The sequence below is a fragment of the Zeugodacus cucurbitae genome, chromosome 3 (genome assembly GCF_028554725.1).
Source record: "Zeugodacus cucurbitae isolate PBARC_wt_2022May chromosome 3, idZeuCucr1.2, whole genome shotgun sequence".
NCBI lineage: Eukaryota > Metazoa > Arthropoda > Insecta > Diptera > Tephritidae > Zeugodacus > Zeugodacus cucurbitae.
This window is the reverse complement of record NC_071668.1, coordinates 38,759,537-38,783,200: the sequence shown is the minus strand read 5'-3', so window position 1 is coordinate 38,783,200 and position 23,664 is coordinate 38,759,537. Positions and strand designations below refer to the sequence as shown.

The 23,664-nt window shown below is 33.5% G+C and overlaps 1 protein-coding gene across 4 annotated transcripts in view; it reads left to right on the top strand.

Annotated features, from left to right (window-relative positions):
• The window catches only part of LOC105220053 (cAMP-dependent protein kinase catalytic subunit 1), a 63,300-nt gene that overhangs the window by 11,981 nt on the left and 27,655 nt on the right, over window positions 1–23,664 (top strand). For 2 of the 4 annotated variants that reach the window (XM_011196440.3, XM_011196441.3), the window contains exon 2: window positions 5,387–7,194. In XM_011196440.3, the coding sequence (XP_011194742.1) occupies window positions 5,646–6,707 (1,062 nt within the window). In that variant the 5' untranslated portion in view covers window positions 5,387–5,645 and the 3' untranslated portion in view covers window positions 6,708–7,194. Of the gene's footprint in view, window positions 1–5,386; window positions 7,195–23,664 lie in introns of those variants that run through there. The other 2 variants (XM_054226856.1, XM_054226857.1) reach the window with 1 other exon arrangement.

The window sequence follows — 23,664 nt, the reverse complement described above, 5'->3', positions numbered from 1 at the left end:
CCTTTGCATTTAGTATTAAGTTCTTAAACGATTTCTAATTACTTCGGCGCATCTGGAGTGAATAAAATCCACAAAACCACGGCATGTTGAGAGGGGTATATTTTCCATGGTATTTTTTACAATATTAATAATTCTTGGACATTTTTTTGGTTTCGAGTCTTTTACACCTTTTTTCACATCCATCCAATTGTGTTAAACTCCTTGTACTCAAAGACTATGCCATTAGATCAATAATTTTGCTACGAAAACACTTCTTAGATCTATTCGAGGCATGTTTTCGGTCATTTCCTCGATGATAGGCTCGTCACAGTAGCATATGTTCTTCGGCAAAAGGTAGGACAATAGTCGCCAGATTGTTATTAACACAATTAATGGCGGGCATGATACTTACCAGGGGCCTAGCAGCACTCCATTAGGGCATATGGCAGAGGATTTACTAATATTGTTGTAGTACTGTTTTTTCCCTCACTAGAGTCGAAATAAGCAATATTGGTCTCATCTGTCCATAGAATATTATGTCAAACTAACACAGGTATCTTCATAAAATTTGTAGCAAATTGAAGTCACCGTTGTATGTGCATAAGAAGTTTTTTTTTTGCGTTCCCCTTTATTAAGCTTTCAGCAACTAATGTTTGCTGTTTAATACTATTCAGTTCGCAAATACCATAAATTACCAGAAATAGGCAATAGTTTTCTTTACCACAATCAATTTTTAATAACTTCCCTCAGTTCCATAGAAATATTTCGAAATCTTTAAAATTAACAAAAATTTTAACTGTAAACTCGAATTTGCATTCAGATGAGATTATAAGAATATTATTAAAATGTGTGTAATCAAATTCCAAGAATACAGTGTCGATAACAGAACTTGATTTCGTTCTTATTTTTTTGAACAGCCTATTTCTTACTCAAAGCAACAAAAATCGCTGTAAAAAAAATTAAATGTGCATATATCTACAAAGTTTTATATTTTTTCAAAACTCCATCCTTAAACAAATGTTTGTTGAACAGAAAAGTTTTAATAAAAATCTTTTACAACAAAATTATTCGTCAATTTATATGCTCACTTTGGTTGTTCTTATTATTTCGAACACGTCTGTACATATCCTTAATGAAAGTATATTTTATAGAAAAGCTGTGCATACTTATATTGCGGGGAATTTAAAATGAATAGACGCACTTAACATAAATGTGTGATAACATAAATGTAAAAATAAAGCACACCAAGAGAAATAATATGAAATTATGCAAAATCATTGGCTTTCGGGTAATAAAATTTAGATTTTTAATTGCAAAGCTAGGCTTATAATAGGAAGAACTTTTGGTGGTCATCAAAACAAGGCCTACATTAAGTACTTCTGAAAAGCAACTGCAATAGAAAACTCGTTTTAAAATGCTTTTCCACCTGTATCGTTAAATGGTTGTAACTTTTTTTAGTGGTACTTACAGCCCTATTCTGTGCACTTGACAAAATAACAAAGAAGTTTAAAATTTTTTCAGATTTTTATCAAGTAAGAACTTTTTTGGTATTCTGTGACAATTTTGATAAAATAAAAAGCTTCAGTACGCATAGCTTTTCCCCACACGTGTGGGAAACAAAATAATGTAAACAGAAACAGCTGATTCTGTCCAAGCATATCCGAATTGAATTGAAAAATTTATTTTAATTATTTTTTAACGTAAGTTGTCAAATACATTTCAATATTTGTTGCAAAATAGTTAATAATTTAACTTCAATTCCACAATAAATCCATTGCTTTTGGTCTAGACTTTTCTTAGGGTGCGCAAATATTCCATGATCCGAAGCTGGCACTATTTTTTCATGCAAAAGGCCGTTATTTGGATGAGTGTTTGTTTTAACCGAGCCTTCTTCAGTGTGGCTTCGTTGATAAGTTTAGTTTATGATTGACCAAAGAGTTATCAGCCTATCTATCCGATTCTGATGTCGAGATATCGACTGAAGTCTTTCAGACCTGTTGCAAAGTATTTGGTTTGGTTTCACAACTCCATTTGCTCTATATAGATGACAGGGTTATACCTAACCAAACAGGGAGTGTCGCGCGTAAATAAAGTTGATTGATAATCAAATGGCAGAGCCTATATATTCACTTTTCCAACCCAGATCCTCCATAGTCTTTTGCTCCCCCGCAAAGCCGTAGAATACTTCATAATATAATACATATACATATGTCCTTTATAATATATTTAAAACTGTTTGGAATGCAATTTTGAGTTAGTTGGTTGTTATGTTTAGCTTCAGAAAAGTTCCTTGGGGACTACGAAATCTAAACTTTGTTCTTTGTTGGCAAAAATTTGCTAAGTTGTAATCGCATGCAATATATAGAACACAATTTCGTCAATATTACCCTCATTATCCTCATTTTTTTATACAAAAAACGAAGAAATAAACTTCTTAATATACTATAAAAACGGCTCAATAACGCGAGCCATCCACATGTTCATATTTTTCCTCTTCGTATAAAACTAACGACAAAAGTAAAATATCTCCATTGCAACAAATTCACTTTCACAACTATCCACAGCGAGATATTTTATTGTCAAGAGCATTTTACTTCTTAACAACTTATAAAGAAAAGAGCTTTGTATTTTAGACACAGAATACGAAATGCTTGATAAATTTCAATTTTTTACAAATTAGAAATTTGTTGAATTTGTAAAGTGCACAGAATAGGGCTGTGAAAATATTTCAGCGACATTGTAAGGAAGTGCCCTAAAAGTATGGAACGCCTACCTGTAAGTTATTTGAGTAACATATGTTCCAAAACATCTCTATAAAAGCCACTTAGTAACAGGAAGGTTCTGCGTAAAAACTGAATACTGTCTAATTATCGATTTTGATATTATCCCTTTGAGCAGAACTGTATACAGTGTAATATCAAACTAAAAAGTTAAAAATAAATATAGTTTATAGATACTAAAAAACACGCTTTTAAACCACATCAAACTAAAAAATTAAAATAATTCTTTCTTTATCAGCATATAATAAAAATAATTAACGAAACATATTTGTATTTTTAGTTAAAAAGCGTGGGTGCTTTGTATTATATTTTTCTCATATTGAGCAACTCACGATTTTTTACAACCTTCACACAAAAAGCTTTCGCTTGTTATTGTTGTTGTCGCAGGGTAAAATGCTATGTTGTTGTAAACCTTGATCTATTCCTGAGCGAATGAAGACAGTTTGGCTAGAATTGCTAGAACTATGGCGGAGAAATATGCAAATGAGCTAAAGACTCGCAGTAGTCTAAAGTATTTACATACATTTTTTTTGCGTCAAAAGTATTTACACACGGCGATAGAGCCTTTATCCTTGGATTTGGTTTAAGCAAGAGTAATAATTGGATTCTATTGCATTCATAACAACCTAACTCTGCCTTAAAATATAAAAATTGGTAAATTAAATGTCGAAAACAACGGAATTATCGATTATAACTAGATTGGAGACTGTTACTAAGTATAAGGCTCGGGTTTCGGCTTCGGAGTTAGTAAAAATTTATAGAATTTAAAAGAATACTGTTTATAATGTTATTAAAAAGAAGGAGACGAACAATTGCAAGGATACTTTAAAGAGAACTTGACGGAAACCTGTGATAACTCAAAGAAAATGTAGAAGATTTGTAGGAACTGTCATACAAAATCCTACAATTAGCCCTCTTAATAGTGCAGCACCATCGAATCAGCATATTGCATGAACAGTTAATGATGCACCACTGCTTAGGACATTGAAAAAAGTTAACATAAATGACTACGTTGTGCATAAAGTGGTCAATATTTCCGAAACCGATCCGATTCCGAAAAATCGATATGCCTCTCCTTTGCCATAAATTGCATCTTAAAGCCTGTCGTTGGCAGATAAGGTTAAATTTTAGTTCCAGGGCTTCTTAAATAAACGCTTTATGCATTTACCACGTGAGAAGAATAATGCAGTTTAGACGCTAAATACAGTCGGAGGTGACATTATGATTTTTTGGGGAAGTTTTCCTTACTTAAGTTCTGGAGATTTGGTACTAATTTAGGGACCCTAAATCGTCCGGATATATCAGAATTCACATGACCATGCCATTGTAGTGGTTAGTCAACCTTTTCCAACTATTGACAGTATTTTACAACAGGACAATGCTCCATTTCATAAATGATCGTTACCAACAAAACTTTTAAGTGAAGCAAATCAAGTTGACCTCCACAGAGCTTTATTGAAAATATTTGGACAGTTGTTAAATATCAGAGGACAATTGATATAATAACCGAAAAGGCCGAAATTACCGACATTTGGTCTAAATTTACAGTTAACTTAGCGCACAATTGTGTTGATTATGAATTTATCACCTTAGAATAGTAACTTAGACTAAACATTAAAATTAAAAAAATTATCATTAAATAAGAACAGGATAATAGAGTTCAAGTTGTGTAAATACTTTTGACGCAAAAAAAAGTGTGTAAAAACTTTTGACTACTGCGAGTCTTCAGTTCATTTGCTTATTTTACCGTCATATTTCTAGCTATTCTAGCCAAACGGACTTTATTCGCTCAGGAATAGATAAAGGTTTACAACAACATAACATTTTGTTACCCGGCGCCAACAACAACAACAAACATAAGTATTTTCTGTGAAACTTGTAAAAAAATGTTCGATGTGTAAATAATTTTGACTACCTCTGTATATTAAGAAGTTTATTTTTCCCTTTTTTGTATAAAAGAAATGAAGATAATTAGGGTAACTTTGACGAAATTGTTTTCTAGATATTGCATACGATTACAGTTTAGCAAATGTTTGCCAATAACGAACAAAATTTATATTTCGTAGTCCCTAAGGAACTTTTCAGTAGTAGTACTTTGAAAGTACTACTTTAAAATTTTATTAATTTGCGGAATAAATATTAATAGACCTTTCGCACGGGAGTAAATAAATCAATAAACCTGATTTTGATTTAGATCTATTCACCATAGAAAATAATCTAATTTTTCTTCATTACTGTTTAACCCGATACAAATCGAATTAAAAATGGAATGCAACTCTGCGGGTTACTGTTCACTCTGTATATTTAGCTGGGTTTATTGATAAAATAGCAATAGCACGGTTGTCTGCAAATTTTATTGATAAAATAGTAAACAGCTGATGACACTTCCAACTTTTATAAAGAGCACACAAAAATATATATGACAGATGATCGTTAAGCGGTGTGAGGGGCAAAAACTAGTTTCTAAATTGTAATCGTAATGGATAAAATTAATTTGGCTGTGCGAAAGGCTATAATGCCAGTTTTTTAAAACTCATTAGTGGGAATTTGTTCAAATTTTAGTTCCAATGTATTTTGTATAGTAAATATTAAAAAAAAAATAAATCGTTCTTTTTTTCTATTTATAGGTGTATTAATTACCTTAAGCTGGAATTATGTTTAAAATGTCGCAGAGTAAAGAAAGCAACTAAAAGTAAAACCGAGATTACATGAACTGGAAGAATATTCTTCGGTATTTGAAAATTAATAAACACATTTCGCTTTGAAAAATTGTTAAAATATATTTTTGAGAAGTTCGCGAAAACTTATTTTTTTATATCAATCTAATTCTATAAAATTGCAAAAACAAATCAGTGTTAGCTATCATCAGTTATTATATTCTCCAAAATGGGTAATAACGCTACTACATCTAATAAAAAAGTAGATGCTGCTGAAACAGTTAAAGAGTTTCTAGAGCAAGCAAAAGAAGAATTTGAAGATAAATGGCGCCGAAATCCAACAAATACTGCGAGCTTGGATGATTTTGAACGCATTAAGACCTTGGGTACTGGGTCTTTTGGACGTGTAATGATTGTTCAACACAAACCGACAAAAGACTATTACGCTATGAAGATTCTTGACAAACAAAAGGTTGTTAAGCTTAAACAAGTTGAACATACTTTGAATGAAAAACGCATACTTCAGGCTATTCAATTTCCGTTCCTAGTTTCTCTTCGATATCATTTCAAGGATAATTCTAATTTGTACATGGTTTTGGAATATGTTCCTGGTGGAGAAATGTTTTCGCATTTACGTAAAGTAGGTCGTTTTTCAGAAGTCCATTCACGTTTTTACGCTGCTCAGATTGTGCTCGCGTTTGAATATCTTCACTATCTTGACTTAATTTATAGAGATTTGAAACCTGAAAATTTATTGATTGACTCACAAGGATATCTGAAAGTCACTGATTTTGGTTTCGCTAAGCGTGTAAAAGGGCGTACCTGGACATTGTGTGGTACTCCAGAATATCTTGCTCCGGAAATTATATTGTCCAAAGGCTATAACAAAGCGGTCGATTGGTGGGCTCTTGGAGTACTTGTATATGAAATGGCAGCCGGCTATCCGCCATTTTTTGCCGACCAACCAATTCAAATATATGAAAAAATCGTATCAGGAAAAGTACGTTTTCCCTCGCATTTTGGCTCTGACTTGAAAGACTTGTTACGTAATTTATTACAAGTCGACCTTACAAAGCGTTATGGTAATTTGAAAGCAGGCGTTAATGATATTAAAAACCAAAAGTGGTTTGCCTCAACAGACTGGATTGCAATTTTTCAAAAAAAAATTGAAGCACCATTTATTCCTCGGTGTAAAGGACCTGGTGATACCAGTAATTTTGACGACTACGAGGAAGAGGCACTGCGGATTTCTAGCACAGAAAAATGTGCCAAGGAGTTTGCTGAATTCTAATTGTGTTATCTAATTTTCTACATGCTGCTGCGGTGTAACACAATCGCGAGCATTACGAACAATATAAACGTAAACAATGTACTTTATAGTTACACCCGACAAGTTTTACCTTGGGTATTTAATTGCCTCCTGAAATCTAAATCTAAATAATTATTTTTAAACTATTAATTTAAACCAAAATCGTTATAAGTGAGAACACTTAAAAAAGAATTACAATTAAATAGCAAATGCTTCTTGTTTGAAAATTTCAATAACAAATATTAAGACAATTTTTCAAGCGTTTTCCTATTAATTTTTTGGTCTTACCGTGATATCGAATCGTAAGAACGGGATCATCATAAAACTCAATAAGAATTAGTTGAAACATAATACACATTCACGAGCATCTCTTTCGTTGCTGTAATCTATCCTTTAATATCTACTGCATAAAAGCGTAAGAAATTTGGAGCCGTATGCGTATATTGGACTCGTCAACAAAATGATAAATGTATGTATAAACCACGTACAGTTTAAACTTAACGTTAAGTATATTATGTATCAGGTATCAGAAAAGTCTTGTGTATGATAAAATAATAATACATTTATTTAAAGAAGAAGAAGAAAGCCAAATGCTTATAATTCCTTGGGAGCAAAAAAAATTATTTAGTTAAACAATGTAAAATTCTTAGATAATACATATTCATTTGATATATATGTTTGTGTAGTTTATTAAGTGAAACGTATACAATTCATATTATGTTATGTTAAGCTTGTAAGGTATAAGTATATATAAATTAAATGGTTTCTTCCACTCAGTACTAAATTGACAAACAAATATAGATATTCACACTGCTAATGTCTGAACGCTTAATAAGAGCAAATAAATACGTAGTAAATTTATCAGAATAATAATTTTGGACTTCCATATGTTACATTTAAATTCATGTTTAATGTTAGAATACATTTAGTAATATCTAAAAATATTAATATTTGAATAACTCTGAAGGAATTGTATCAGTAACAAAACTTACAAAAACTTTTACTAGGTTTATTCATTAGTGCATTGCACTTTTAGTTTGTTTTAGCAATTATTTTCTATACATACATATCGCTCATTTACTTGAATAGTGTCATAACTCAAAAAACAAAAAAAAAAACAAAAACGAATTTTTGAGTTGAGTATGCAGAAATGTGCGCAATTTCATCGTCCATATTGTTTAAAAATTTCATGTCGATGCGTAGGAAAATAAACCGTGATATAAGAATGTGCCGTTCTTAAACTTGTTATGTTGCATTAGTTATTAACCACAATAACGACATTTCTCAGTTGTGCCAGAATTAGGGATGGTTTCTTTTCAGAAATAACGACATATTTCCAACACATATTGTGAAAAGGTGAATTTGATTTTCTTTTCAGAAAGAACGACACATTTTGTATTACAACGATATTGGTGAAAAATTGATTAAATTTTTCATATTGCTTTTTTCAGCAAAAACGACACATTTGACATATGACGGCGAAATTGATTTATATTTTTCACAAATAACGACACAATTCAAAGTGGGTCACATTTATGCCCATGAAAAACATTAGTACACTCTATTTGGTCCATTTATGCTCAATATTTAATATATCACAGGCCACTAGATTTGTCAATAAACTGATGGAATTTTTCTATATTTGTTAAATAAGAGACAATTCAAAACTTTAAATCGCTCTCCTGAAAAATCGACTTTTTTGAGTTGTGATACTATTTAAGTAAATGAGCGATATGTATTTCAGCATTTACCCCTGGATTTTTTCATTTTGTTGAAAACTCATGTTGTATTCGAACCAATGCCACGCCTACAAATCCGTCAATCGAAAAGGTAAAAACTGCTATACATAATATCATGTTCCCATCACATATTTGAAGTGATTAGATTACATTTATGCCAGTATTCTGCTTGTCACGTTTGTCTCATGTCTCTATTTGTCACAATTGTGAATTAGCGACCCTCTTAGTCATTTTGGTATTCTTGCTGATACAGTCTCAAAAATGTTCACCAAATAGTGTGATTAAAAGAAAAGCAAGCTATCAGCAGTTTATTTTAGCTGATTAGAGATGAGTGCATATTCACAATGGTAATTTATGAATTGATTGGACGCAATTCGTTGTTTTTAACCAAATTTCAGCTGAAAAAATTCTTGTAAATAATTGGATAAAAATTATTGAAAAACAATACTGAAATAGTTTATAATAAATTCGTAATATATGTATTATATCTGAATCATTTGTTAAGTAAATATGAAAAATTTGAACAACCTAACAATCGATTAACACATGTTCTCATCCTTACATTTGAGAATAATGGCAATCGAAGGTAAGTAATTGTAAAAAATACAAATTTCATTATTTTATGTTTATTATATGGGTGATTCTACGATAAGAGGTTTCAATTGCAAAGAGAAAACGGCCAAAGAAAAACTTTGGATTTTTTTCATGAAACCTCTATATGTGACCTGGTCTACGGAAAGGGGGCTTAGGTGTCAAAAAATCAAATTTTTTTAGTAGATTCGGATGGAAGATGAGATGCTTTCTCACGTGATAGAATCCAAAAAGTCATAACTTGTTTGAAAGTTCGCTAAAAATGTAGAGAAAGAAGAGTAAAAATACGAAAAAATATAATTTTTTTGTAATGAACAAAATACATTGAATTATAAACTATAAAGACATGATTATACACTAGAAAAACGTATTATGGGCCACAAATAATAATGCTGAGTAGTTTATGTATTTTTCTTTGTTGTCGTTTTCCTGGTTCCTCGTCTGGTGCCTCATAACTTCTGTATCCTGTCTCTGTCCATATTTCTTCCGCCCAGCAAGCTTTATGTATACACTTTCTAGCTTTTCGTTACTCATAATTCCAGTTTCGATGTGACTTAGTATCACTAAATCAAGTTCATTTTTCGACATCTTTAAACAATTGTTCCGCGTACTCTCGATCATTTCCCGTGGTATCAGTGTATGACATTTATTATTACAACAATCTTTTGACAGAAATTTTGTTACCAGCTCCTCCTCCTTTACTTCAACAACAGACAGGTCAATCTTAACAAAAGTTTGTTCGGTATCATCTTCTGCCTGAGATACACATACTTCGTCTTCATCATAATCGCTATCTTCATTGTTTTCATCATCCTTTTCATGGAAATATTGTCCGTATACGGCACTGAACTGCTAATCAACACTCATGTTTCATTTCATGCGAAATGCGAAGACGATAATCAACCGAAACACTTACACAAATGTGATAACAGAACATCCGGAAAGAGAGACGAATGAAAACAAGACAACAGCAGCTGCGCGGTATTAGAGTAAACGTCACTTCTTCAGTGTTACTTTTTTAAATGTTCCACACTAGCAACTTACACGATGAACTATAATAATATTCCGACCAAAAACAACACTTACTGGACGTCCTTGAAATCTCTGGAAAGAAGAACAATTAATGAGATAACGAGAAACTGACGAAACGAGTTGTTTATTTTTAACAGCTGTTTCCCAGAAAACTAGTTTTTGCACGTTAGCTCCCTTTTCGTAGGCCAGGTCACATATTATGATTTTTGTCCCTATTATTTATCTTCTCACGTAAGGGCAAGTCACTTAATACATATTTTATTACTTTTTCGACGACCAGGGTAAATACATCGGCCAGGGGAGAGACGTAAAGTTTATGGTAGATAATTATTTTACCAAAAGCAAAGAATTGATTTAAATTAGTATTACAAATTAAAGGTACTCTCTTTCCTAGATGAATAAACCCTAAAATGAAGATAACAAATCAATAAATTCACTCTTTATCATAAATAAACGAAATAAATATTAAATATAAAATCTTAAGATCTTTCAAAAACATTTCCGACTTTTTAAAGACGTAATATATCTTCTTCCCTTTCAAAAGATGATTTGGCATGGGGAGAGTCTGGCCAAAGTGATCTTATTTCACTTTTTACCTGTTTTTACTTACTCACTGTTCCACTGCTTCCACCAGCGGGTACTGCATCGAACACTTTCAGAGCTGGAACGCATTCGTCATTCGAACAACATGACCTAGCTAACGTAGAATCTGTCTTTTTATTCGTTGAACTATGTCAGTGGCATCGTATAGCTCATCCTTCCATCATCTGCGGTATTCCCTTTTGCCAATGTTCAGCGGACCATAAATCTTTCCCAAAACATTTTTCTAGAAAACTTCTAGTGCCGTCTTATCGGATGTTGTGATCGTCCATGCTTCTACACCATAAAGCAGAACGGCATGATAAGGGACTTGTAGAGTTTGGTTTTGGATCATCGAGAGAGGACTTTAACATTTAAATGACCACTCAGTCAAAACTAGCATCTGTTGGTAAGAGCGATTCTGCGTTGAATCGCGACGCTAATAGTTTTGGTTTTTTTGATGCTGAAGGTGGGAAGGGGTCATGTTCAGAAGCTCACGCAAGAAAGTATCAAGAATCAACCAGCTCACGATTTCCGGTCCGGGTGTCATGATGAATAGTAACTCCCCTGGACTCTAACTCTCTCCCCTGGTAGTTATTTTGCCAGGGGAAATACGGCAGGGGAGAAAGTTTTCATGAATAATTTAATTGTTTTAATTGATTGAATTATTTTTTGGGTTAATTATTTATTTCAATTTAATTATCACAGTATTAGTAATTTAGGGCAATAAAGGCAAATAAATTAAATTAATAGTATACGTTATATGAATTGCCAAGGGAGAGACAAAATCAGTTTTCGAATCCAGTACACCGCACGATCGTGCCGCAATAACTAAAAAACTACTGCGCTCAGACGAATTTCGCGATTAGTATTGTTAACTTCAGGCTGAAATGAGCCCATTAGCTCTTGTTTCAATTTTAAAAATGATATGAAATAAACAAAATAATTTTGTTTTTTATTTAAGAATACTTAATTTTAATTATTTTACTTCCGATTGAACTTAGTTTAGGTTTAGCATCTCATACGAAAAGTATATGTATTGTCCGAAAGTTAAATAAAAAGTAACAAAGGGACAAGTCAGGGGAGATACTTTTTTAGACTTTGTAAGGAATTTCTGAAAAAAAATGCGTTAATTATGCAGTAAGTTGTAATGTTATTTAATACATTACATTAATATGATGTGATTCATTTAAAAAAATAGCAACATAAAGGACAAAAACAATACTTTAAGCTGATTGCCGCAAAAGTTACCTCTTATCGTAGAATCTCCCATATATTTTGTATTTTGGATATATATGTATGTATATACATACATATTTGTATTTTGGAAATCGAAAGAATTTCCTAAACCTATTTACTTCATATAAAAAGGGATCTTCCTTGTTGCGCAGAATAGCCAGATTGCGCCTACGAGTGTTGCTAAAACATAAGCACTTTGTTATCCATTATTGGAAAATTACAAATATTAATACATAATCTCTCTTCTTCCTCTCGTTTTTTCATTGTAATATATATTAGGCCAATTGCATCATCCATTATTGTGCTCTTGTTTTTCTGGTTTAAAGCACATACCAAATGTGAGACTGATATTGCTCAGCTACAGAATACCAAAAAGTCACTATAGAGATTACATCACAGATTCATCTTTCGTATTAGAGACTTGAGACTGCTCGCAGAATACCGGTATTAATCTATGTAGACTGTCTTCACTACCGTTGGAGATTAATAAAACGGCTATTTATGACTCATATATCTTCGTAAGAGTGATGCTTTATTGCTAGCTAGTGATAGCTTATAGTTTTTATTCTAATTTTTTTCACTAAACGGTCAAACCAAGCCGAGATGATCAAACTTGGTCCCCGTGTTTTTCAGCACCACAAAATGGCGAAAACCGAGAACTTATAAAGTGCCATAAATAAAAGGAAAGTGGGCGTGACCCTGCCATCTACTAAAGCTAAATTAACAAAACTCTAAGAGTCGTTTTCTTTCGGAACTTCCTTATAAAGTCTGAAAATAGGGAAATCGGTTCACAGTCACTCCTTCTTTCTTTTTACCACAATTATTTCCTCTAGCCCTCATTTACCCCATATTCGGATTTTCAATCTTCAGGTGAACTTTATACTGTATATATTGATATACATACAGTATACTCTCGAAAAGTAAATCGATTGGTATTTTGGGTAATTTATTTTTTCGAATAATTTACTTTTCCAAATATATACATAATTATCTGTTTTTATAATATTAAATGCATTTTTAAACTTAAAGAATTCATTTATTTATTTGCTTCAATAAAACATATGGATTTACATGAAAAACATATTTACATTTACATACATACATATGTATTTACTATGAAGAGAAAAAATCATAATATTCTTTTGTTTTTTTCTTTTGCAATATATTTTCTGACCATTTTTGTACGACAATTCAAAAAGTCTGACACCTGATTTGCATCGTTTTCATTTTTAAACCAACAAGAGAGTAAGTGTTTTTGCAACATCGTAAAAAACGCTGTTTGCTTTGCTTCTAATTTTTTATCACACTTTTATTTTTTTTATCACATACATATAAATGTATGTGTGTTGCATATAAATGTATGTATATAATAACGTATGTTTGATAATGTATGTATGTATGCCCGTGCAATATATTTGAACATACAAATTAATTTATTGACCTTCTGGAAAAGGTACAAATATTCTTACAATCTAATAGTCATCTTTTAAACATATGTTCCACTTGAGACGCGCAACATGTGGTAAATGAAAGGTTCATCTTACAATCTAAAGTGTGTGACGAGTGTGTAACACGATTCTTAATAATAGATGTGCCAATGACATATTGGACACATATGTTTAGTAGTTCAAATTGCAATATCTTATCGGAGGTGTTAACTCCCCCACCTCTAAATTGATCTATAGGTTGGGCTTGCTCTTGGAATTTGTTCAGTGTTAACTTTAACTTGTGTGCTCTTATTCTTTTTGTATTGACAGGTTATCAATATTATTGTTATAAGGCTCACAATTGTTATCAGACAGTAATTTATCATTTCACTTTTTTATGTTTTGAAAATGTATTTCTTCCATACTTAAATTCTTGGTGATTGTAATATTAATTACCTTAACTGGATTTGATAATAATTTCATTGTGAGAGGTTTACCTATAGGTTTAGCCTATAGACACCGGCTATGTTATCAATTTTAGCATTACAATTTTCAAAACTTATTAAATAATTACCGTTAATAGTAAAGTTGTTAGAATTATAGTTATGATAAAAGGTTTTATTTTTTGCATTGATTACATAAATATGGTTTGTATCCATTTCTATTACTTTTGATTGGTTATTATACTTCTATTTACAATTCATTTTAATTTGACTCGTAAATAAATATTCGTCTTTATATTCTTCTAATTCTTTTTTGATGGATGTCATAAAATTTCCTTTTCTTGTATATTTAATTCGGCTTCATTTATATTTGGTATAGGTTGAATGTATGTATATTGATTGATCGATCTCCTTATTAAAACTAGGGATCTTTACTAAATTAGTTATATTCAATTTTAAACTATCTTCATCTGAAATGATATCTCTACTTAAGAGATTATTTTGGCTTGTCATTAGGATCTCTTTTATTCTTACGATATTAGTCTCAATATACATTTCCCAACAGTTTATTTGTCCCCCTTTCGTTTGCTACTTTATTTAATTCTGAACTGACTGCGTTAATATTCTGATACAATTCCTAATAATGATTGTTCAGGTTTTCACTAATAGCTTTAATTTGGTAGTTAAATTTATCACTAATGTTTTTCTGAACATTGATTTGTTCAATTCCATTATGGGCATTTACTGTGTTTATTTCTAATTTTCCTTCTATTTCTTGACGGTCATCGTCGTCCATAATACCATAAATATATTTAAGACTTGTCCCTATTATATTAACTAATCCCCTTTTTTCACTTCTATGATGTGGTGTTAGTGTGTATACCTGAGTTCTAATATGATTAATTTTAGCCATTACAAGTAGATTCGGATCTTTTTCTTTGAGTGCTATCGCCTCTAAATTGTCAACAATTTCTGTGTACATTGTTGTATTAATAAGATACTTATGTAATTCTGTTATATCTTTCAACTAACTTTACTTTTTCTAGGTTCAGAAGAGAATATCCATTTTCGTGATTGAGATCCATGATTTCGATTTGAGCGGTGATGAATGTAATCGCCGTACAAATAATTATGATGTTTAACATTTTGAGCCTAAATGATTTTAAGATTTGATATTAACTTTATGAATTGTTCTGTTTCTGTTTTTATTTTAATTTTATTTCCTAAGTCTTCTACTACTATTTGGTTTTTATATTTGGGGTTTAATTTATTTCTTTCCCCAAATATTTTCTCATATTTAAGGTTTACAACTTTGCTTCTGCTGTTTTCCAATAGATGTCTCTAGGGTCAAGCCCTGCAACATTGGATACATAAGTAGTTAAAATTAATTTTTTCTCGAAATTTGGTTGAACTAACTCAATTTGTTCTTGCAACACTCCTTTTAAGGCTTCACAGGCTGCTATGCCTTCTTGTTCAAGATTAATAATTGTTTTCTTAGAAATATACTGCGAAATTGGACCAATTTCTCCCTTTTAGTGTTTTGTTAATGGTTTAGCTATTGTTGCATAATTTTCTATAAATTTCCTATAGTATCGCGTTAATCATAAAAATCCTATAAGTTGTCGTAACGTCTTAGGATATGGGTAATTTTTTATTGTTTCTATTTTTTGGGATCAGTTTTTATAACTTTATGGGATACAACGTATCCTAAAAATTCCACTTCGGTTTCTATAAATTGTGATTTTTCTATAGATATTTTCATATGTGCTTTTCCGAGGGTTTTCACTCTATATTTCAAATGAAATATATTGTCACCTAAAATGCAAAGGCCGTAACTAACATTTTTAGTATTTTACAGGAGAAGCAAAAAACGTTATAGATTAAAGACTACTTAAAGCTAAATATCCAAATTGTAGATTTAAGCTTAGAAAACAAAGACGGATTTGTTTCTGAAAACCAAATTAATGGGAAAAAAGCAGTTTTTAAGAAATGTTAGTTACGGCCTTTTGCACTTTATTTTTCTGAAACCAAAAAGCCGTAACTACTTGAAAAAAATTGTGTATAAAATGAGAGCAATGGTTAAAATTTTTTTTTACAGAATTTTGAAGTACATCCAGCTTTAAGTTCTCTTGGAGCTTTTTCACTAATAATGCCTTTCGATAGTCCCATGTATTTTTTACCTTTCAATCGGTTTATTATATTTCCAGACCTTTTATTATTTTTTTAAGTTTTTCATTACAACAATTTTCACAATTAGTACCCATTTTATTAATTTTGTTTTATTCCGGGAATAAAGGCAGTAACACAATAACACAATTTGATAAAGAATGAAAGATAATGAAAACAACTGTTATTACGGATAACACAATGTGTCACATTGGAATTGAATCAAAGATAATGAAAAAAGGGTAGTTACGGCTTTTTGGTTTATGAAATTGTTGAAGTTGTAGTTGCGGCCTTCTGATTCTCGCCTATAAAGTCGTTATTTTTGGACGTATGCATGTAAAATTTGCTGTGTACACGTGTTTCGGTTAAGTACTTCATAATCAATCAAAATGTCAATTTTGAATTTTTTGTTATTTACGGCCTTTTGCATTTTAGGTGGCGATATGTTCTATTAGGGCTTTTGAGTATACTATTATTTCATCAACATATACGAGACAAAATTTTCCTATACATTCGTGTAATATATTATTCATTGCTCTCTGAAATATACTTGGTGCATTTTTAAGTCCGAATGGCATTCTTAAATATTCATATTATCCGTTATTTACAGAAAATGCTGTTTTCTCTGTCCTTTTGCTCCATCAACATCTGATGAAAATTCAGACTCTAAATCTATTGTGGAGAAGTATTTTGATTCTCCCAGATTAAAGAGAATCACTTAGGGATTAGGCATTGGTTATCTGTCGGTTATGGTGTTTTCATTTTTTAGGAACGACCCAAACGGGACAATTATATGGGCTTTTACTATGCCGTATAATTCCTTTTTCTAGCAAACTTTCGATTTCCTTATTAGCAAAATTATTCGCAGATATTGAATAAGGATATTGTTTTGACCATATAGGTTTATCATCCTCAGTCCTAATTTCTGCTTTAATATCTGTTCTAAAAGGTAAACCCATGTTCACGTTTTGATGATGATGATTAATTATTTTAATAACATCCTTTCTTTACAGTGGGATGTATATATGTTTTGTTTCATTATCGTTATAAGATAATTCGTTAGAAATTTCAAAATTATTCGCCCCTATTCCCGTTGTCGTTATCGTTTTAAAACGACTTAAGAACGCCTATTTGGCATTCCTGTTGGCGTTAACGTCATTTATCGAAAATAAATTGAGATTCCCCAATTTGAAACGGCTATAGAAACGACATAGAAACAGTCGTTTTTTGTCGTTGCTATAATTGTGAGCGACATAGAAACGACGCGGTTGTTTGAAGGAATATTTGAAGTGAAGATGAAAATTCCAAATCGGAAACAGTTTGAAATTTTAATTTCTGAAATGGAAAAATATCCTGCATATGCCAAAGACTTTAGAAAAGGGATAAATCCTTTAAATTTCGATTTATTGGGAGGGATATTTAAAAAAAAAAAAAAAAAAAAAATCCATTCCACCGCCATCTCTCGTCGGAAATTGTTGGCATTAATAAAATTGCATTTTTATATCTAAGAATATATTTAAGATATGAAAGATCTTAAAATTCAAAACGAAGAAAAAAATAGTACTCCAACAAGAGGAGGAGTTACACCAGCCAGTGCAGGAATTGCATCTGACTGAGGTCACGTTCCGACGTATTACGGTCTGACACACGGAACAGACTGTGCGAGGGACCAGGAGTTGCCTTGAGGTCCTCGCACGAGGATTGGAGCGGGATGAAGGTTGGGGGTTGGCCAGATTGGTCAGACTGGGAGTCATGCTGTCTACTTGAGGTCCTGGGGGCCGTAAGGGCCCTAAGTTGGCCACTCCCTGAGGGTGGCGGCGCGTTGCGCGAACTGGGTGCAGGTTGCACTGCCGTAGAGGCAACAGTCGCAGTATTGCGTTGACAGCAAGGGGCCACATAACGTGTGGTCCACTCCCTATGGGTCTTAAGGCCTGAACAGGTCTTAAGATGGCTCCATCCATTGCATGTGTTGCACCTAACCGAGGTGGAATTTGGATGGAGCCTTTTAGCGCATACGCAGCAGAAAAATACCTCAGGCCCTGGGTTGGACTCGATGCCAGCCCGGAGTAAGAGGATATGGAGCAAGCCTGCTGCAAGGCGTTGCTCCAATGACGTACAACTAAACTTAAAACTAATCGATCCAAACAGATCGCCGAAAGGGCAGCCCTTGACCGAATAAAATCCGGGTTAACTCCGGTGCGTAGAACCGGCTGCTGTGGGAGTTGTGGTCGATAATTGGTTGGTTGATAATTGGTCTGCCAATTATACCTGTTATTCCCAACATCTGGTTGGTTTATTTGCACAGGACTGGGCCTATTTATTCATTGGATTGATTGATCCACTTCCATAGGTTCTGTATGACTGGAATATATCTGGTATGAATTATTTTGGTTTAAATTCCTTTGAGGGTACCTTAAATTATTCCGAAAATAAATTAAGGGATAATTTAAACCTGTTATAAATGTTCTAAGCGCGCTTTCGCGATTCTTAATATTTTATTGTCTTGTTATTTCGGAATTTGTTCCGTGCGTCATTATGGTTTTATTAATTAATAATGTAAATTTCTGATTGACTTCATTATAGTAATCAATTAAGGATTCAGATCCTTGTCGCATAATGCTCATTTCTTGGTCAATTACATGAATTGCCCTTCTATCCGCAAACGAAAAATCTAACCTAGAAAATATGGCCTCTAAATTTAAAACAGTGCCATGATTTGTCAAAATGTCATTGGCATTGCCAACAATTTTGTTTCGTAGTATTGTTAGGGCTCCAAAATATCTCCTACTTCCTTCTATATAGAGACTCATAGAATATTTTGCAGCTTCTCTCCAGCTGACATAAGATTAGCCAGAGAATTCTGGTAAAGACTTTATTATATCTAAATTTTCGTTGCATGATATAGAATCATTAATTTTTTGAGTTTCATACTCAGTTACATTTGTCGCATTAGTTAATGTTTTTAATTGATTGATTTAACTGAGCTATTTCAGTTCTTAAATTACTGGTTTGTGTAGCTATTATTCTAGCTATATTTTCTACTGTAAAATTATTGACTGCCATTTTATATCTTTATTTTTTTTATATTTATCAATAATTTCTTTCACTATTAAATATATTTTCCTTTGTTACCTACAATCTTCTGTCTAATAATATTTATTGTTCTGGGAAAGGATACTATTTTATTCTGGAGGGTCTGGGGTTCAGAATCATAGAATTGTGTTTATATTATAAACCGGAGGGTCCCCCTTGCGGTGGTGAATCGCGGTTTCAAAATGTTTTGTTATTCGGCTGGTTAAGCCTTGGATTATGTCTTTATTTTTATAAAAACTATATTTAATAGCTTAAATAGTAGTTATAATAATATAATAATTAATATTGTTTTCATTGTCTTATGTAGGGGCACTTGTGAGTTTCTTGGTTGTTATTAATACAATACTCACAGTACAAGAGCTTTTCGTACTTAATACTAGAGGAATTAATAAGTATATACATTTAATAATACATACATACTAACTTGTTGTCGTTGAAGTTGTTCTTGTTGAAGTTGTTGTTATTGCTCTGCCTTTGGGGTGTTGGAGCTGCTGCTTCACTTGCCAACTGATTTCTATGAGCTGACTTCCCACGTTGCTGTAGTCACAAATGTTGTTTCGCTTATAACTTTATAACTTGCGCACTTTAAATACATATATGTTGTTGTTATTGTTCTTTTTGTCAAATATCCATAAATTAAATATTTAATTATACACTTTATTTTTTAAATGGATTGTTCGATATTCCAAGAAACTGTGTGTTATGTATCACTTTTTTAATTACAACGACCGAAAAACGTCCGAGTTTTGGAAATGACTGGCGTTTTATCTTTATTTTACTTAATTTTTTACAATCCTGTTCTTAAGACTAAATACAAATATTCTTACAATCTAATAGTCATCCTTTAAACATATGTTCCACTTGAGACGCGCCATACGTGGTAAACGAAAGGTTCATCTTACAATCTAATGTGTATGACGATTCTTAATAGTAGATGTGCCAATGACATATTGGGAACATATGTTTAGTAGTTCAAATTGCAATATCTTATCGGTGGTGTTAACTTAGCTTAGCTTAAAATTATTGAAAAAACATACGTCTCTACTCAAAATAACAAAAAATTCGATGTAGCGAATAGGCCTGACAATTAATGTGTTTGTTATTTCGGAAAACTACTGTACTTCAATGTATATTGCACAGGTCTGTGCAATACTTCGAAAAGATATCTGAAGAAAAAGAAAAAAACAACAAACACATGCGAGAGCTGTATCACATGAAAATTTTCATTAGCTCTGCTGTGCTACCGCTCTTAATTTTTTGCTACCGCTACGCCAAGCATAGCGCAGAATTTAATTTTTTGCTCTCGCTCCAGCTATAGTTTTTTACCTAACAAAACTCGGAGCAGAGTAGAGCACATACTTTTACATTGTTATGCTAGGCTATGCTGTGGCTCTCGACAAAGTGAGAGCGGTAGCGATAGCATAGCAATAATTCTAGAAATTTTGCTGCTACAGAGTAGTAAATGAGAACCCTGGTTTTAACTCTTGTTGTTCTTTTTAACATATTCTATTACTAGATATGTATATTTTATAATAATAATGTAAAATAAAAATAATAAAAAACTAAACCTTTGTTATAGAAATTTAATGTCAAAGTTGATTTTTTGTATCAATTAGCATTTTGCAAAGAAGTAGTTAGTTGACAGCTGTAGCATTTTTACAGCTTCGGCACTCCACACAATTCTTTAGTGTTTTTTTTAACATTCTGCCATTTTTTACATATATATATATATTTGGCGTAGGAACCGCTTTAAGCGATTATAGCCGAATCCACCAGAGCGCGCCACTCATTCCTCCTTTTTGCTTTTTGGCGCCAACTGGAAACACCAAGTGAAGCCAGGTCACTTTGCACTTGGTCTTTCCACCGGAGTGGAGGTCGTTCTTTTCCGCGGCTTCCTCCAGCGGGTACTGCATCGAATACTTTCAGAGCTGGAGTGTTTTCTTCCATCCGTACAACATGACCTAGCCAGCGTAGCCGCTGTCTTTTTATTCGCTGAACTATGTCAATGTCGTCGTATAAATCGTACAGCTCATCGTTCCATCGTCTGCGGTATTCGCCGTTGCCAATGTTTAGAGGACCATAAATCTTGCGCAAAACCTTTCTCTCGAAAACCCCAAAAGTAGTCTCATCGGATGTTGTCATCGTCCACGCTTCAGCGCCATACATCAGGACGGGAATAATGAGCGACTTCTAGAGTTTGATTTTGGTTCGTCGAGAGAGGACTTTACTTTTCAATTGCCTACTCAGTCCAAAGTAGCACCTGTTGGCAAGAGTGATTCTGCGTTGGATTTCAAGGCAGACATTGTTGTTGTTGTTAATGCTGGTTCCCAGATAAACGAAATTATCTACAACTTCAAAGTTATGACTGTCAACAGTGACGTGGGAGCCAAGACGCGAGTGCGCTGACTGTTTGTTTGATGACAGGAGATATTTCGTCTTGTCCTCATTCACCACCAGACCCATACGCTTCGCTTCTTTATCTAGTCTGGAAAACGCAGAACAAACGGCGCGGTTGTTGCTTCCGATGATATCAATATCATCGGCATACGCCAGGAGCTGTATACTCTTGTAGAAGATTGTACCCTCTCTATTTAGTTCTGCAGCTCGTATTATTTTTTCCAGCAATAGATTGAAGAAGTCGCACGATAGTGAGTCACCCTGTCTGAAGCCTCGTTTGGTATCGAACGGCTCGGAGAGGTCCTTCCCGATCCTGACGGAGCTTTTGGTGTTGCTCAACGTCAGCTTACATAGCCGTATTAGTTTTGCAGGGATACCAAATTCAGACATCGCGGCATAAAGGCAGCTCCTTTTCGTGCTATCGAAGGCAGCCATTTTTTACATAAAGCGCCCAATATACTACACTAGCATGCTGGGGCAATCACCTGATGGTGCTTGAAGCATACACCACATCAGCATGTTGGTGCAATATTAATTTGTTACATATTGTACATGAAAAAGGTCGTTATAGTTAGAGACAAAAAAATAGTTCGGATACGTTTATTTTTTCACAAATTTTTCCCTGTTGGCCTAATAGCCTAGTCAGACAACAGATTTAACCCCGATTAACTGCGCTTTTAATCAGTTCCAAATATGTAGGTGACAGACGGCAGCAAAGCGAGTTATAAACTCCCTTAAACAGCTGATTGGCAATAATATTTTCATTTTGGTAAAATAAAATTGGATAGAAAGCAAATATTGCGGTTGTTAGCCGCACAATTAATACAAAATCACTAATTACTAAAAAATATACAAAAATACGTTATTATTACGACTTCCTTTTTAGAAAAATTTAGCAATTTTGTTGCATTCGTATGTTTTTGTTTACATTTAATTGAAATCCGCTGTCAGTATTGCATATTTTCATTCACAATATGTTAAAAGCGGCCATGTTTAACAATGTTGCTACTAACTTTCTAAAATTTTGAGGAGTAAATGGGAGTTAGCAAACGGAGTTAACTGAGATAAATTCCAAAGTCCTGGTCCTGCCAGTTGCTTGTGTGATTTGATCTTATTTTTTAATTGAGAACACTTACCAAATTTTTAAATATATTACGATCTGATGATTGTGCTGGCGCTTCTACCACATGGAGACAGTTCAGTCTCAGTCCCTCATTGCGTTTTTTTGCCAAGAGTCATTGTCCTGATAAAACCTGAAACTGTCACATATGAATACATTTTCAGCACTTTGTAATAAGTTATCTTTCAATAAATGTAAATAAATTGTTTTATCCATACTCTGTTCTGTGCACTTAGGTTAAGTTAGGTTTTAGGCAGATCTCTGCAAAGACATAAAGATCTCACTTAGACAGCCTGGCGCTGTCCATTGTGGTACCAATAAAACTCCCCGTGGATCAAAGACCTTTAAGATTCAGAAAACCGCTTGGAATCCGTTATAAATTTCTTAAGACTGGTAATATCGATTCTAGCCAATTCGCTAGGATCGTCGAAAAAGGGCTTTCGGAGGTGTTTCAACCTCAGTCTGGCAAAAGCTGGACAGTGCAGTAGGAAATGCTTAGATGATTCCATCTCGCCTTCCTCCATACAGCTTTGGCAACTAGCATCTGCCACGACCCCAAGTCTAACCGCATGGGTACCCATTGGACAATGTCCAGTAAGTACACCTATGATTGCGCTGAGATGGACCTTGCCCAGAGAAAGCAGTTGAAAGGACCGCTTAAGCTCCACAGAGGGCCAAAAGGACCTCGCCACTGCACAAGTACTGGTAGTTGACCAGCTTTTGACGAGCTCATGCGTAGTCAGCATGTCCAGCGCTCTTGCGCAGGTGACCATGGACTACCAATGCGCTCCCATTCCGACATCAATGTTGCTAGGGTACCCTCCCTTGCAAGCTTGTCCGCTATACAGTTACCAGCGATCCCGAGGTGACCGGGTACCCACACTAGTCGGATTGCAAAATAGCTGGAAGCTATTGATAAGGATCTAAGACACTCCTTAACTAGCACAGAGCGTACTGTGCTATGCCAGTATTGCCGCACGGCTGTCGGAGTGAATACATACCTCTCTAAAAGAGGTCACCATACGAAGCAGTGCGTCCACTGCTACTTTGATCGCAGCGACCTCTGCTTGGAAGACACTACAGTGGTCAGGTAGCCTAAAGCTGGTATTGATA